This window comes from Melospiza georgiana, chromosome 3 (genome assembly GCF_028018845.1).
Source record: "Melospiza georgiana isolate bMelGeo1 chromosome 3, bMelGeo1.pri, whole genome shotgun sequence".
Classification (NCBI taxonomy): Eukaryota; Metazoa; Chordata; class Aves; order Passeriformes; family Passerellidae; genus Melospiza; species Melospiza georgiana.
The window spans coordinates 77,512,155-77,526,774 of record NC_080432.1 but is presented as its reverse complement, the minus strand read 5'-3'; the positions used below and the strand labels follow the sequence as shown (position 1 = coordinate 77,526,774).

Here is a 14,620-nt window from a genome sequence, read left to right as displayed (position 1 = left end):
GAACACTCAGCCCAACAGCTTTCTTATTATGGCTATCCAGTTGAACCAAAAGTTCATAAGTGAGATAATCTTCTGGAGAGCTACCCTAGTGAATGTTCTTAAAAACTTGTCTCATGCAATTGTAATAAAGGCTTCTACTGTTGTTTCTGCTTGGCAGCTGAAATACAATACTCCTATTTTAAGAGTACTTATATTGTAAATGATTTGCCAGATTTGCCTCTTTTACAATACTTTATTCCACATAAAATGAGAGACATTAACTGCTCTTCTTCAAGCAGTTCATCATACAGAATTCTGTAGGTTAAGACTGTTCAGAATTTTTCACTTCCAACAAAAATTCCCCACATCTGATGGGTCAGTCAAATAAGAATCTTCATGAAGACATCAAGTTTTCACTGAGATTAGACAGCCTAAGAAGAAAATCTGTGATAGCTAATATGATAAAGATCATTAAAGAAACACTAAGAAGTCTTCTTTCTTCAGCATATATTACCTCCTTTATTAAATTCAACAAATGATAAATCAGTGGCAGTCTTAAATCAAGGAACACATATGAATCAAACAAGTAGATCAGTGAGAAATTGAAAAAAAAAGCAACCACTGAGCACTTGTGTGCAAGTTCACATTAAATAATTAGCTCAAGGCCTCTGGTGGGTACAGGTCTGTATCACGCATCTGTCAGTATATATATATTCAGTTCTTATACAAACATGCTTAGTTCTGACTACTACTGCAGAAATCTTCCACTTTTTACACAATAAGGGAAACAAAAAATGAGCTAAGTTGGTGGCATATTACAAAATACATGATTAGTTAAGACAAAAATTTAAGAATTATTTATGCAACTCATATACAGAGAACACACTGAGATATCATTCCAAGGCCCATTTTAAGACTATTCTATGTACAATGCAACTGTCAATACACCAGCTGTAATTCAATACAGAAAATTATAACTCACATCTTAACTTGTTAAGAAACAGCATGGAACAATTTGTTTTTCAGACTTAAGGCATTTAACAGTTAACAGCAAATTTGTTTAAGTTTTCTAATACTTTTTTCGAAGTTGAATTCCAAATTAGCTACCAAATACCATTTAAGCTTTGAGTTTTTAACATCACTTTTACACACTAAGCATGAGTATCTTCAGCTACTAATTCAACACTGCTTCCATTACAGAGTCAGGAAACATTCTAATAAAGATGAAAGTTTTTGATATTTAGCTCTGTTCTGTTTCCAGCAGATCCTCCCCCTAATTTATCTATACTTTTTAAGAATTCCCATGGCTTTCTACATATAGTTTAAAGGTTAAAGAGACTGCATACAATACAGCTTCCAAAACAAAATCTCTTTCATGAATGTGTAAGGTTTTTTCATGGTAAGTTCATTAAAAATGAACAAGCTTTATGCATAAAACCAGAGCTATGTATATTTCAGAAATGTCTCATTTTACAGATAAAAAGTTAAACATGTGCTTGTATCTCTTAGTTTTCCAGCATTTTCATCACAAAACCAGACATAAAAATACTCTAGAACTCAAAGCAAAGTATCCAACTAATTCATTGTGTATCACAATTCATTATTCATTCAACTGGAAACAACTATTTCCTCCTGTTACAGGCTCCCTTGGGATGTACTTGCAACCACAAATCAATACCCTTGTGCTGGGATAGGTGGGGCAGTACCAGCACCAAGTCAAAACCCCTTTTCAGTTCTGGCAACCTCTATCAATCAGGTTATGCCAGAAAAAAAAACATTTCAAATCTGTAGCATAGTAGCTTCAGACAATTTCCCAAGAATCTTGAGAAACACACTGAAGAAAAAAAAAAAATATAGTGACAGATGTACAAATTCCCCAATCTGCCTCCCTATGTGAAAGAATCCCATTTACCCTCTAATCACCTATCTAGACTATAGTTGACACATCTGCTATATGACTGGACCTTCAATTGCTGCAAGGAAGACAGGACAGGCCAAGGGGCTATTCTCAAGTTGTGTTTGTCTCAGAGCTGCATTTCCTTTCACATTTATTTCTTAAATACTCGCATATCTGATTTTAGCCTTTCAGGTATATTGATCCCTCGAGATCCTCATTCTACAAAATGATTCCACACATAAACAAAGGAATTTTCTCTCAGCAGAGTAATATTAAGTTCAGAATTTCCCAAAACAAGAAGTAGTAACACCTAAGTGGAGGAAGAGGGTGAAAATGGTACTCATCTTACAAACCTGGATCACTGTTTTTGATTAATCATCAAAGTAAGGGGTTTTAGTAGTATGTTGTTTCAATAGGAAATTTCTTCTTATTTTGAGGACTTGTGAACCTAAGATACATTGGGCAACATCCAGAAATAAAAGACATATCTTTAGTGAATTTTATGACAAGACAATTGCATTTACAGCTTCTTAAGACACTTATAAGCTAAAAATGCAGTTACTTCAGAATAGCATAAAACAAAATATTTAATCCTTTTTTTGTTGTATATTCTGTAAGTCAGCTTTCAAAAATCAAACATAAACCCCTCTTTCAGAGTCCTGACAAAATTAAGAAAATGCTGCTGTTCATTCAAATATTCTCAAACATTACTTAATTTACAGAAAGAACTCTGAAAAATACCAGTGCCTGCTTCAATTTTCACTTCTTTGTCCTTTTTGGTTTTTATTCTGCTATGTTTCTGGGGAAGACACAGCATGGCACACACTTTCAGAGAAACAATTGACTGCACTTCCCTCCATGGTGCTCAGCAGAATCAATGTTATAGCTCGCCACACCGACTACATAAAACATTTGGGAAATTGTAGTTATGTAAGCTGGGCCTCTAACGAGATTTTGCCAGCAGGGAAATGCACTGGTTTGCATAAACCAAGTCAGACTTGGTTGCTGGCGAGGACAAGGTGTGGAGGCAGCCCCACACTCGGTACCATGGAGAGCTGTGGCTGCCGCCCACCCGTGCTGCCAAGGGGCAACGTGGGTCAGGAGCAAAATTCAACACAGCCCCAGCACAGCCCACAGGCAAAGCGTCTGCCAAGGCTCCTCTTCCCAAGAGGAGAGCCTCACTAGTCTCCCAAGAAACACACATACAGCCTCACACTTCACTAAGTAAATACAGATTGTGCTCTTCAATAAAATTGGTTCTTGTAGGTAAACTTAAGACTATTCTCAGTTCTTTGACAAAGTGACTGGGTTTTTATGCTTCCAAGACCAGAGAATTTTCTTCATTTCTTTCTAAAGCTTTAATAAAGTCTCCTTTTTCTTTTAAGAATTCCTCTTCTATATGTGGGAACAGATGAGGGTCAAGATTAGTAGTTAATGTAGAGTTGAACATAACTTGTGAGTTAGGACTTCAATGAAGGGACCAACTTTATCAAAATTTCATATAGGCCCATAGAGAAGCTGGAGTTTATCATCAGTATGTAATTTTTTTAATATTCTAGAGTGAGAAGGTGTATTACTTCTGTCTATGACTTTACCAAGCTAACGTTTTTTTGAAAGCAGGAAATTTAATTTCCCTCAGGACCAGGGAGCATAGATGCATAAGGGAAAAAAAACCTCAAAAAACAAAAAACCCCACAGAAACAAAAAACAAACCACAACAAAGTCTCATACCAAAACATTTTAAAATTTCCATTAGAGGTAAATAGTCTATTACACAAACAGCTTTCTCAAAAAAAACCCCCGCAAAACAAAACAAAAAACTCAAAAAACTCCAGCAACAAACAACACCCTCCACCCTCCCAACATTCTGGTATTTGAAATCTAGTTTATTGTCAAGTATCAACTCAGAGCTATGGAAAAGAATGCAAACCAACAGAGGCTAAAGTCGCTTCAGGCTCTTCACTTGTTCAGAACACATCTCCTAAAGCAGTGTCTGCCCAAAGTGATAAGAATTACGATCTCATGCATCAGATATTTGGAGGCAAGACAGAACATAGCTGATACACCAAACTGCCATACATACCTTTTCAATCCACAGTGTGGACCCTTCACAGGATGTGAAACACAGCACGGAAATAAAGGAGGACAAGAATGACAGGAATAGAAAGAATGGCCACAGAACACTTCCAGGTCAGCTCAAGGAATATGTAAACTGAGCTTTGTGTCCAAGTACAGCCTCAGCATAAAGCAAATGGAAATGTGTTTTTAAAAGAAAAAAAGAGAAGGGGTTTTGGGGAAAGGACTGACATATAAGACATATAACTCTAAGTTAACACAATAACGCTACACAATAGATTGAAAGCTAGTGAACAACACAGACAAAATAATGGAATCCAAAATTTCAAATAAATTTCTACCATTCTGTATCACAACAAAGTATTTTCTTCAATAAATGAGTTATGTTGATAAGACTGGTTAATGTTGAGAAGAAAGGCATGCATACATTTTCAAGATGTTTTGCCTTTTTTATGTATAAACATACAATTGATTACTTATTACAAATAGCTACAATAAACTATATATTAAGTGTGAAACCTACACTTACAATTACACAAAGCAGTTAAATTAAAAAAAAATCAAGTCCTTTTCCTTAATCCTTATTAAAGAAATAATTTCCCATTATCTTCATTTGTCAAATTTTAAAAGGACAAAGGCAGTCACAGAAGATTACTGCAATACATTTTAGTACAACCTATCCAAACACATCAGCATCCATAATGCAAAATACTAGATCTGAGAAGGCAGTGTCAGCTACCCTTTACTAGAAGTTATTGCTTTCAGTCACATTGTGAGCAAAAACACTGTTGAAATACAAATCTTTGGATTATAGCACACCTGTTTTCTGAACACATTACAATTCAGGTTTCTAGAAATTAATTTTTAGGACACTGGATGAAAAAATTACTTTATTCTCATAAAAATTAAAATAGAAAACTAGTACTTCTCATATTCACCTCATACTACTTCTTGCAGCTAAAAGGTTGTCTTTCATTTAATGGCAGCATCTTGAAGAAGGACTTCATGAACTTTTTAACATTAGCTATTTTTAAAAGCTGTCATTTTGATCCGAGTCAAGTGACAACCTCAGCAAAAGGTTCTTCCTCCTCCTCCTAGCCTTCTAGATTCAGTTAGAAGAGCCTGGCTGAGGAAACAGAACCAGGTAATATGCATTAAGTAGGACAAGATGGTGAATAGCTTCGGACTGTTTTGTTTCTCTGGTTATTTTTGGAATGTAATGCCTTTGGTTACTTGTATGACATCAGTCATTAGAAGAATACACAGATGCCTGGCTTACTACTGCCAAACTTGTACCAGCCAAGAGACATATACATCTGATTTCATAATATTATGTTGAGATTTGCTGGTTTTATTTAGCAACAAGCCTGCAAACAGCTAGAAAAAGTTAGTGACTATTTTAAGGTAATGCCCTCCTCCATTTTACAGGTCAAAGGAGAATGAAGCTTCAATGGAGAATTGGAAGGGTGAAAAACAGTAGTGTCACTGACAAAATTACTGGTTTTATTAAAGCCAAAGCCTGAGTTCAAAGGATGAGATACTGAAATAATTTAAGTGCTTAGAAAGTACTCAGGGCTAGAAGTCACTGCACCAAAACAACAACTTATGACAAATAACACTTCTATGCAGTATTAGATGTGGTACATGTAACTGTACACCTAGACATACACCTTTAATTGTACTTCTAGACATTAAAAACTAAAGCATGTGTAACCAAGAGGTTGCACGACAATACAGTACTAAACAAACAGCATGCAAAGCAATGCTATCGCCAAATACACTTCTCCTGTGCTTGAAGAATGCACAAAACCACAATGTTTAATATTAAATTGCAATTTGCCTTCTTCTAAAGAAGTGTTCAGTCTGTCAATTTGAAACAAATTCTTTGCACATTCATGGTATTTCCAATACCAACAACAACACCAAAAAGCAACACCAAAAAACCCACCAGACTGTTCTGCTGATACGTTTTTGTAAGATCTGTCAAACCAAAACTCCTTACAGGATTGAGTACTTCAGAGTGCTGTGCCCATACTAATTTGCAAGTTCATGAAATAATTTAACTATAAATACCTTGTACAGTTACAGAGTTCAACTACTGATTTCCTTTGCCAAATATACATAAAAGACTCTCCAGTTTACAACTTCTATATCTGAAGGAAAGCATTTCAGTATTGCATTTTTAACTCTGAACTGGCACTTCCATCTAAAAAGAAAACTGCAAAAGCCTTCTTCCATAAAGCAGTACTCAGCTGAAAACAGTAACAACAACAAAACCTTAAATCAATATATATTCAAAATATGTCAATTTTTTTTCATAAGGTTTATATTGCCCTATATAAAAGCAGCTAAAGGTTGGCAGATTTTAAACTTTCCGGGTGTTGCAATATCAAGTTTAGTCTATGTCCTGAATGTTCTTCCTTCTCTAGTTTTTAAATGTTGAGATGTTGTTAACATTGACATTAGTAGTAAAATCCATGTCTTTCCAGCTTTTCTTTAAATATCTGTAGTGTGTTGATGTATGGGATTTAACAGCTGAAGTACAGATCAGAGCAATAATACCTCACAGTCTTCCAGTTCTTTGTAACTCTATATTATTTAATTTTGGCAGTGAATAATAAACAAGAGGATGCATATAGAATCTTCAGGACCTTTTCCAACCTCATGATTCTTAAGATCATCAAGTCCAACTGTAAACCTAACATTTGTAAGTTTACCACTAAACTATACCCCCAGCTGCCATTTATTGTCTCCCCCAGTTTATTTATTTATCAATTAATTTTTATTATTCTTTTGGATGTTCATAAAATGAGGAGGAAAAAAAAAAAAACTGCGAAAAGCTGATATATCCACAAGAGGCATTTTAGACTAGTAACATATGTGAATGTGTGATCAGACAGTTTTGCAACACCACACTTTCAACTACACACACATACAGGAAACATCTTTAGAACATCAAGTTATCAGCAGTCTCAGAAGAACTCTGAGTTACCAGTCAACCATTAAAACTATGTGGGTGGAGAGCAAAGGAATTAATTTGAGTATATTTCTTTTTTATATTCAAAATATTTCATTCCTGTCCTCCTTCTTTCTTCTTGATGTCTTGTGATAAAAGACTGTAAAGTCATTGACCCAATTCACACATCACAACACTGAGCTCTGAAATACACCCACATCAGGTCAACATAGAATCCCTGCAGTCTCACCTTACAGGTTTGCAATGATAATGAAGGGAAGAACCATTTGAGAGCTATATGATCCTTATTAATCACCAAATTCCATAATTTTTGTCCTACAAAACATGGATAGTAAGAAAGACCTCTTCAGGTCTAAATTATAAGCCACAACTGCTTTAAAGCAATTTATAGTACATCAACTAGAAAGCATTCAGACAAAGATAATAATGGATGATTTTATGGAAGTTCTGAAGAAGATATTGAGAGCCTGAAAGCTCTACTGACTTCTTCTGAACTACATCAGATGTTATGAAAAACATGGTATTTTTACCCAGTTCCACCTTTCTCCTTACACTATCATGGGTACAGAAAACTTCTCTGGGAATATCCCTTGCTAAGATCATAATTACTGCGGAATAAGGACAGAGTTGGAATATGACATGGAAAGAGTCTGACAGGGAAGATGGATAAACTACCCTAGCATGATTTAAAAAAGAAAAATTTTAAGATAGACAATATTTCTGGAGCAAGTTTCGCATTTCCTACCTGAGAAGTCTCTCCCTTCTGAGAGGACTTATTTCAGCTATCTTTGGAATAATTAACACAAAACAAAGTTAAATATCTCAAGAGAAATGTAAATTAATTGAATATCTAATATTAAATTTTCAGATCTTTTAGCCCTTGCTACTATTTTTAATGTAGTAACATAATATTTGCTCACACATTACCAGTTAGAATAATATGGAAAATGCTGACATCAAAATACATACTTAAATCACACCCGCCTCAAAATTTCAGTTCTTTTCATGCAATCCTGGAACTGTTACAAATTCTGGCCTACTGCCAGTGTTAACACACATTGGAGAGATGACATAAGGCTGCTTAAAAAGCTAAATCCCAAGTTTTTACAAAACTGTTAATGGCATCAACTACAACATGATGACAGCTAACATCAAAACAGTTCTACAGGGATTTTTAAATTCTCATGTCTTCTCTGGTTTTAAAGGCTCTTTTTTAAAGTTTTTGTATAATTTTATGCACAATGAACCTTCTGCAAGAGGTTTAGTTGTTTTGTTTCCTGAGGCAGAATACTTCCAAATAAAAACTGACAAAGTTTCACTGGAAACATTTTGTTAAGAATCATTTATATAAGTTAAACCTTACAGCTCTTACTTGCATAAAATTGCATTCTGTGATTGCTGAGGGAGACCTTTAACCATCCCATAAAATGAGTACATACAACAAAAACCATAAGCATCTGAATTAAAAATCATCAAATTTGCACTTCAGTCTTTGAAATAAATTTACTATCTACATCCCCTAGAAACTGACTGGATTGACAACGTTAATGCCTATTGTCTAAGTACTTCTTTCTAACACAGGAAAAATCAAAGACTTTCTTTCCCAAATATAGGCAAGAAGCTGTTGGAAGAATTGAGAACAGAAGTCAGGTCTCAGGAGTCTTGGATTCTAGTTTCTTGTTTACTCAAGGATGATGTGTCTTGGTTAACTTTGTTACCATCATATTTGAACTGATTTTTCTGGAACCTTTCCAAAATGGAACCATCAAGTTCTAAGTATGTACCAAGGAAAAACATTAATGTTTTATACAGTTTCTATTTATTAAATAGACAAAAATGCTAACTGTAGGGTAGAGATCATCTTCACGGCACGTACAGATTCTTCTTCCAGAATCACACAAGAGTTTAAGGTTAGAAAGGACCATAAACTGTCAGCCAATTCCAATCCCCCTTCCACACCTTCCACAACACCACTGTGTTCAAAATCCCATCCAGCCTGGCCTTGAACATTTCCAGGGATGGGGCATCCACAGCTTCTCTAGGCAACCTGTTCTAGTGCCTCATCACCCTCTCAGTAAAGAACTTCTTCCTCACATATAATCCAAATCTATCCTCTTTCAGTTTAAAGCCAATCCCCCTTGTCTTATCGCTACAGGACCTTATCAAAAGTCCCCCTCCAGCTCTCTTGCAGGCTGCCTTTGGCTGCTGGAAGGCTGCTCTGAGGCCTCCACAACACCTTCTCTTCTCCAGGCTGAACAAGCCCAGCCCTCCCAGCCTGTCTTCATAGCAGAGGTGCTCCAGCCCTCTGATCATCTTTGTGGCTTGCTCTGGACTCTCTCCATGGCCTTCTGATCCTCTCCCGAGCCCTCCTCTGGACTTGCTCCAGCAGCTCCATGGCTTTTGTGTGCTGGGGGCCCCAGAGCTGGACACAGCACCCAGGTGGGGTCTCAGGAGAACAAAGTAGAGGGGGAGAATCAGTTTCCCTGACCTGGTGGTCACATTCCCTTGGTGCAGCCCTGGATACTGGGGTGCTTTTGTGCAAGAGCATTGCCAGGTTGCATTTTCTCATCCACCAACACTACCCAGTGCTTCTTTCCCATCAGATCTGCTGCAGTTAATATAAAATTTCTGCAACAAATATCATACAACCAAACCAATAATGAAGAGTCTCTTTTCATAGTCCCAGCACAAATCATGCAGCTATTCTGTAGGAGTCACAGATTTATGTTGATGTCACAAAACTTTCACAACAGACTTTACCAACACACTTAGGATATGGATTTCTTAATCAGAAATAACCAAGCTACAAACTACATCACAAAGAAAGAAAGAGGAAAAAAAAGCAAAACAAACAAACAAAAAAAATCAACACCCCAACAAATCCAAATGAGAAACAAGCCTCCTGAACTCTTGTGGAAATTGTGAAAACTAACACCATTTTCTCTTATTGATGTAAGCATGGCAGCACCTTGCTTTTTTTTCTAAATCCAGTTGTCTTATGCAAACTAATTAAATATATATGTATATTTTCATCTGCAGCAGGCATAATTCAACACTGCATTAGCATTCCTGCATGCAGTAGTACAAACACATATATGCAATCTCATAATCACAGTTTATTTCTTGTTGGCTTTAATCTTTGTGTCAGATGCTACTTTATCCCAAACTGGTACACAGATCTTGCAGAATGCCCGAGAATAAGGAGCTTATACTGGAGAGGAAGACCTAAAATTGCTTCAGTTACAGTCTACTGCAGTCTTTGAACATGACATGAAGTATCATCCTGGTTTTTTTAGACCTGCATTTCTAACCACTTGTTTTACCTTCCCCTGCGAATTAAGCATATTAAAGTTAAATCAGGTAAGTCTTTCTTTCCTACCCAAAAGTAAAAATATAGTTAAGCACTTAAGAAGTGTTTTGCTCAGTGAAATGGATTCATACCTTATTTTGCCTCGCTCTGAATTACTGATTAAATCTGGTTATTAAACAAATTTCACCTTTTACTTTGTGTTCCAGTATTGTTTTGACTAAAACATCAGATTCCCTTAAGTAATGTGAAAACATAATTGAGGAATCCTAGTTTTGGAATTTTACATTTAATTCATGAGTGACCCTCATCCTCTGTGGGGAAAGCATTTTCTTCTGCTCCTACTCCCGGCTCATAATACAAACTGTACAAAAGTAATATAGAGTCACAAATTAAAGTAATATGTATGGAGTCACATTTCTTTTGTCAGAAGACAGAAGCTGTCTGGATAACTTCACTGTGCGTACTCCTTGGATAATGAGTATTTGGATCTTCTTTTACCACACTATATTGGTGGGTTGGTTTTAGTCTGGTAGAGTGTCTTCTGCTCTAAATCCACATGAGGAATTATTATATCTTCAAGGCACTCTTAGAGAAGAGTTAGAGCTAATAGTTGAAAGACCTGCAAGAAGTACCTATATATGACACTAAACAACTTGAGAAGCACAATTAAGAAGTGGTACTCGTACCAATAAATTTCTGGATTACTGAAGAGGAATTTTATGCACATATGCTGGTAAGCATTTGACAAAGCTAGAACAGCAGAATTTGGTCAAAAGACCTAAACAGATATATCCTCAAATCTTTTTGCAACACCTTACTTCAAGGATTCTTCTGCAAAGTGAAGTTAATTTTCCTCTGACAAATAAGTCTCACTTAGGAAAATTAAGTTTATTACATTTATACTTTTCCCCTGTAGCTTGAGTTGTTTCCCAAGGACTGATTTCTGCAGCCAGCTATCAACCCAGGCTTCAGATTCTAGAGCAGATTAAAAAGTTTAGATCATACTTTACCCAGAAGTTTCTATAATTCTTTTAAGCCTCCTTTCCTGAAAGGTCAGCTAGATCAACAGAAATGTAGGACCTGAGCCCTCTAGCTACAAAACTGTCAAAATGTGCACCTCTACTTTAATGAAATACATTTTATACAATACCTTTAATCTTAATCCTCATCTTAAAAGTCTTAATTTTATTCTTGCAATAGGTGCAAGAGAAGTATTTTTATATACACCCTGGTTTACAATTAAAAGCACTATTATTCACTCCAGAACTTCACCCAGGGAAGATCAGCTGATTTCCCAAGCTTTCTCCCTAAAACTTGAAAACAGAACACAACATGCAAACTACAACACTGGCAGAATCTGCAAGTCATGGGGACTTGCACTCCAGCTCTGCAAAAGCCTAATTCACTTGTAAACGCCTTGTATGAGCACATAGTTTGCAATTATTTGAAATACACAACAGAAAACAACTCACAGATTTTATTTACACTTATCTGAAGTCTTTGTCAGGACAGACTTGCATACAATACATAGAATCTTAGATGAACTTTATTGTGGATCATTAAAAAAATTGGAAAAAAAAATTACTTTTACTGTCTTTGCATTTTCCAGTACAGGAGTTCAAAATATTTCAGCACCATGCATTTAAATCCATAATTAACTCACATCCACCTCAAGATATCTGATGCATAGTAAGTGAGAGTATACAGGGCACATGCCCAGTGATGTGGAACTCATGGGTCACACACAAATGACTTCACATCAGAAGTGGAATGCTGCTTCTGAAATAAACTATAAACTGCTGGGCAATTTCCTAGAGAATGTAAGGGAAATATACCAAAGGCATACACACAGATATAAATTCTTCTTTGAAAGTATTACTTTACACATGCACCTAGGCCTTAAGATAAGCCTAAAACCCATTTAGGGTCTCCAGGTGCTTTTTACACCTTTTAGGGAGCACAAAGCTGTAGTAATATCTTTAAGGCTTTACTTCATTATTTATATGCACATGCAAAAGCAAGGAGATCCTTCAGCTTATTTTTTCTCTTTATGGAATTAAGAGTTCCACTGGTGTTAACATCAAAAGAAATTGAACTTTGAATTCAAGGACAAGATACCCCTCAGTTATCAGCTTTCCAACACATTAAGGTGCACAGTGTGCCACAATAAATACTATTTTTAACTGGTCAATGGTGCATCAACTGTACATAAATGTGAACTGCCTCCACTGTGAGCCTGCCAGCAGTCTTCATTCTCTTCACTCTTAGTTCCAACGAAATGTCACCTTCATCCATTTTAGCATACATGTAAAGAACACTGGCAGTTCCCACAGCGCTTTAAAATTACCTTTAAACATTTTAGCAGTTCAATTCCGGACAAAAATTACTTCTTCTGCTTTAATAAAGAGAGTCTGCCTCTCATTTCCTAACTAATGCCATTTGCCTACAGCTTGAGCATCACACAAGAGATATTACAGCACCTAAACATTGTTTTAAATTATTCTAACTAAATCACATCTGAAACATTGGGCCTACCTGCCTTAGCAATATGCTTTAAAAACACCTCCTAGCTTGACTCCAGCCTCTCACAAAGATACAATGTATTCTCTAGGCTGGGGATGACATAATGAAAACCGTTCAATCAGCAACAGCAGACCAGAAATTTTCTCACACTTCACCGTCACCCTCTAAGGCATTTAAGCTATTACCAGACACCTTAAGTAACAGTACTTCAGCAAAGGAAAGGCAAGCATCACTTGAATTTCCCCATTTAAAGAGACTTCCGAGTCTCAAGGGCTTATAACAGCGCTAGAAGAGAAGCCACAATTTCCGCAGAATAAATAACCAGCACCAGCCCCGCAGTCGGGGATCCGCTCCCGCACACGGGGACACCTGGCTGTGCCAGGCGGGGTTCGGGCACCCCGAAGCGGGGCCGGTACTGCGGCACTCCCGTGCGCGGCTCCTCTCCAGCCCCGGCTCCCGGGGCTCTCCCCGCGGGACCGCGGCGCGCTCCGGCCGGCGGGGCCGGGAGATGCTCCGGGCACCCACGGCGCTCCAGGCTCGGCCTCGGGGCTACAAACCCGGCCGCATCCCACCCGCATTTGCCATCAGCCCCCCCATCACCTCTCCAGGCCCATCACGCCCGCATGAGGGCAAGGAGCGAAAGGAGTCAGAGCGGAGGAGGAAGACAGCCGAGGCGGCGAAGGAGCCGGCGCGCCTCCCTCACCTTCGTCAGCTGGGCGATCTTCTTGCTCATTTTGAAGTGCAGGTCCGCGCTCTGCTCGGCGCCCAGCCCCGCCTGTGCCGAGCCCGAGCCGAGTTTCCCCGCGCCGGGCGCGGAGCCGCCGCCGTAGCTGTGCTGCGGCTGCTGCCAGCCCATGCCCGGGGTCGCCATCTTCACCGCGCGGCTCCCGCCGCCGCCGCTCGGGCTCCTGCCTGCCTCACCGAGGACCGAGCCCGGCGCCCCGGCCGCGATTCGCTGCCCGAGGCGGCTCCTCCCGCCCCGGGCGCTTCCCTCGGCCGCCGCCCCCGCCGGGCAGCGGCGTCAAAGCTCTGGGGGAGGCTGCGCGAAGGGGCGCCCGCCTTTCCTCGCCTTTCCTCTCCGCTCCTGCTCGCGTCCCCGGGCGGGGGAGGCCGCTCGGGTGGGCCGCGGGCCGCCCCCGCGCTGTTTACGCCGCGCGCCCCCGCGTCACTCGCCGGCCCCGCCCGCCCGCGCGCGCTCCCCGCCCGCCCGCGGCCGCGCGCGCCGCCCAGCCAGCGGGGCGCGCGCCCTCTCACCCTTCCCGCCCCCCCGGTTCTGGGAAGAGGGAGCCGGGAGCAGGGAACCGGGAGCCGGGAACCGGGAGCAGGGAGCCCGCCCTCCTGCGGGAGTAGGCGGAGACAGCCCCTCGGCCCCCGGGGCCCGGGCACGGCGCGGGGGAGTCGGGGTTCAGTCAGCGCTGCCCCTCCGCGGCGGGGCTCGGGCCGCCTGCGCCGAGCGCCCAAGGCTTGTCCTGGTGGGAAGCCCCGAGCGTGTGGCGGTGGATGCCCCGGGCAGGGCACCACGGTGCGGGTGTGCGAGGGGATGGAGCTGGTCCCCGGGGTCGGACCGGTGTGGGACGGTGCCGTGCTCTCGCTGCAGGAGGGGCACGGGCAAGGAGCCCCTGGAAATGGGAGAGCAGGTAGCACGGGACCGGCACGGGTAGCTTTGGAGGAAATTAGGGGCTGGCCTCTTCCCCCACGCAATTAGCGACAGGACGAGAGGATAGAGTCTTAAGCTGCCCCAGGGGAGGTTTAGGATGGACATTTGGAGGAATTGCTTCACGAAAAGGGGTGATAAATGTCGGAATGGACTGCGCAGAGAGGTGGAGGAGGCACCGTCCCTGGAGGTGCGAAAGAGAAG

At 40.2% G+C, this 14,620-nt stretch overlaps 1 protein-coding gene across 7 annotated transcripts in view; it reads right to left on the bottom strand.

The window, feature by feature from the left end:
• FAM184A (family with sequence similarity 184 member A) overlaps positions 1–13,641 on the bottom strand; it is a 74,105-nt gene extending 60,464 nt beyond the window's left edge. For all 7 annotated transcript variants that reach the window (XM_058019701.1, XM_058019703.1, XM_058019704.1 and 4 more), the window contains exon 1: positions 13,466–13,641. In XM_058019701.1, coding sequence (XP_057875684.1) covers positions 13,466–13,633 — 168 coding nt within the window. In that variant the 5' untranslated portion in view covers positions 13,634–13,641. The remainder of the gene's footprint in view (positions 1–13,465) is intronic.
• Between the last annotated feature and the right edge of the window lie 979 nt (positions 13,642–14,620).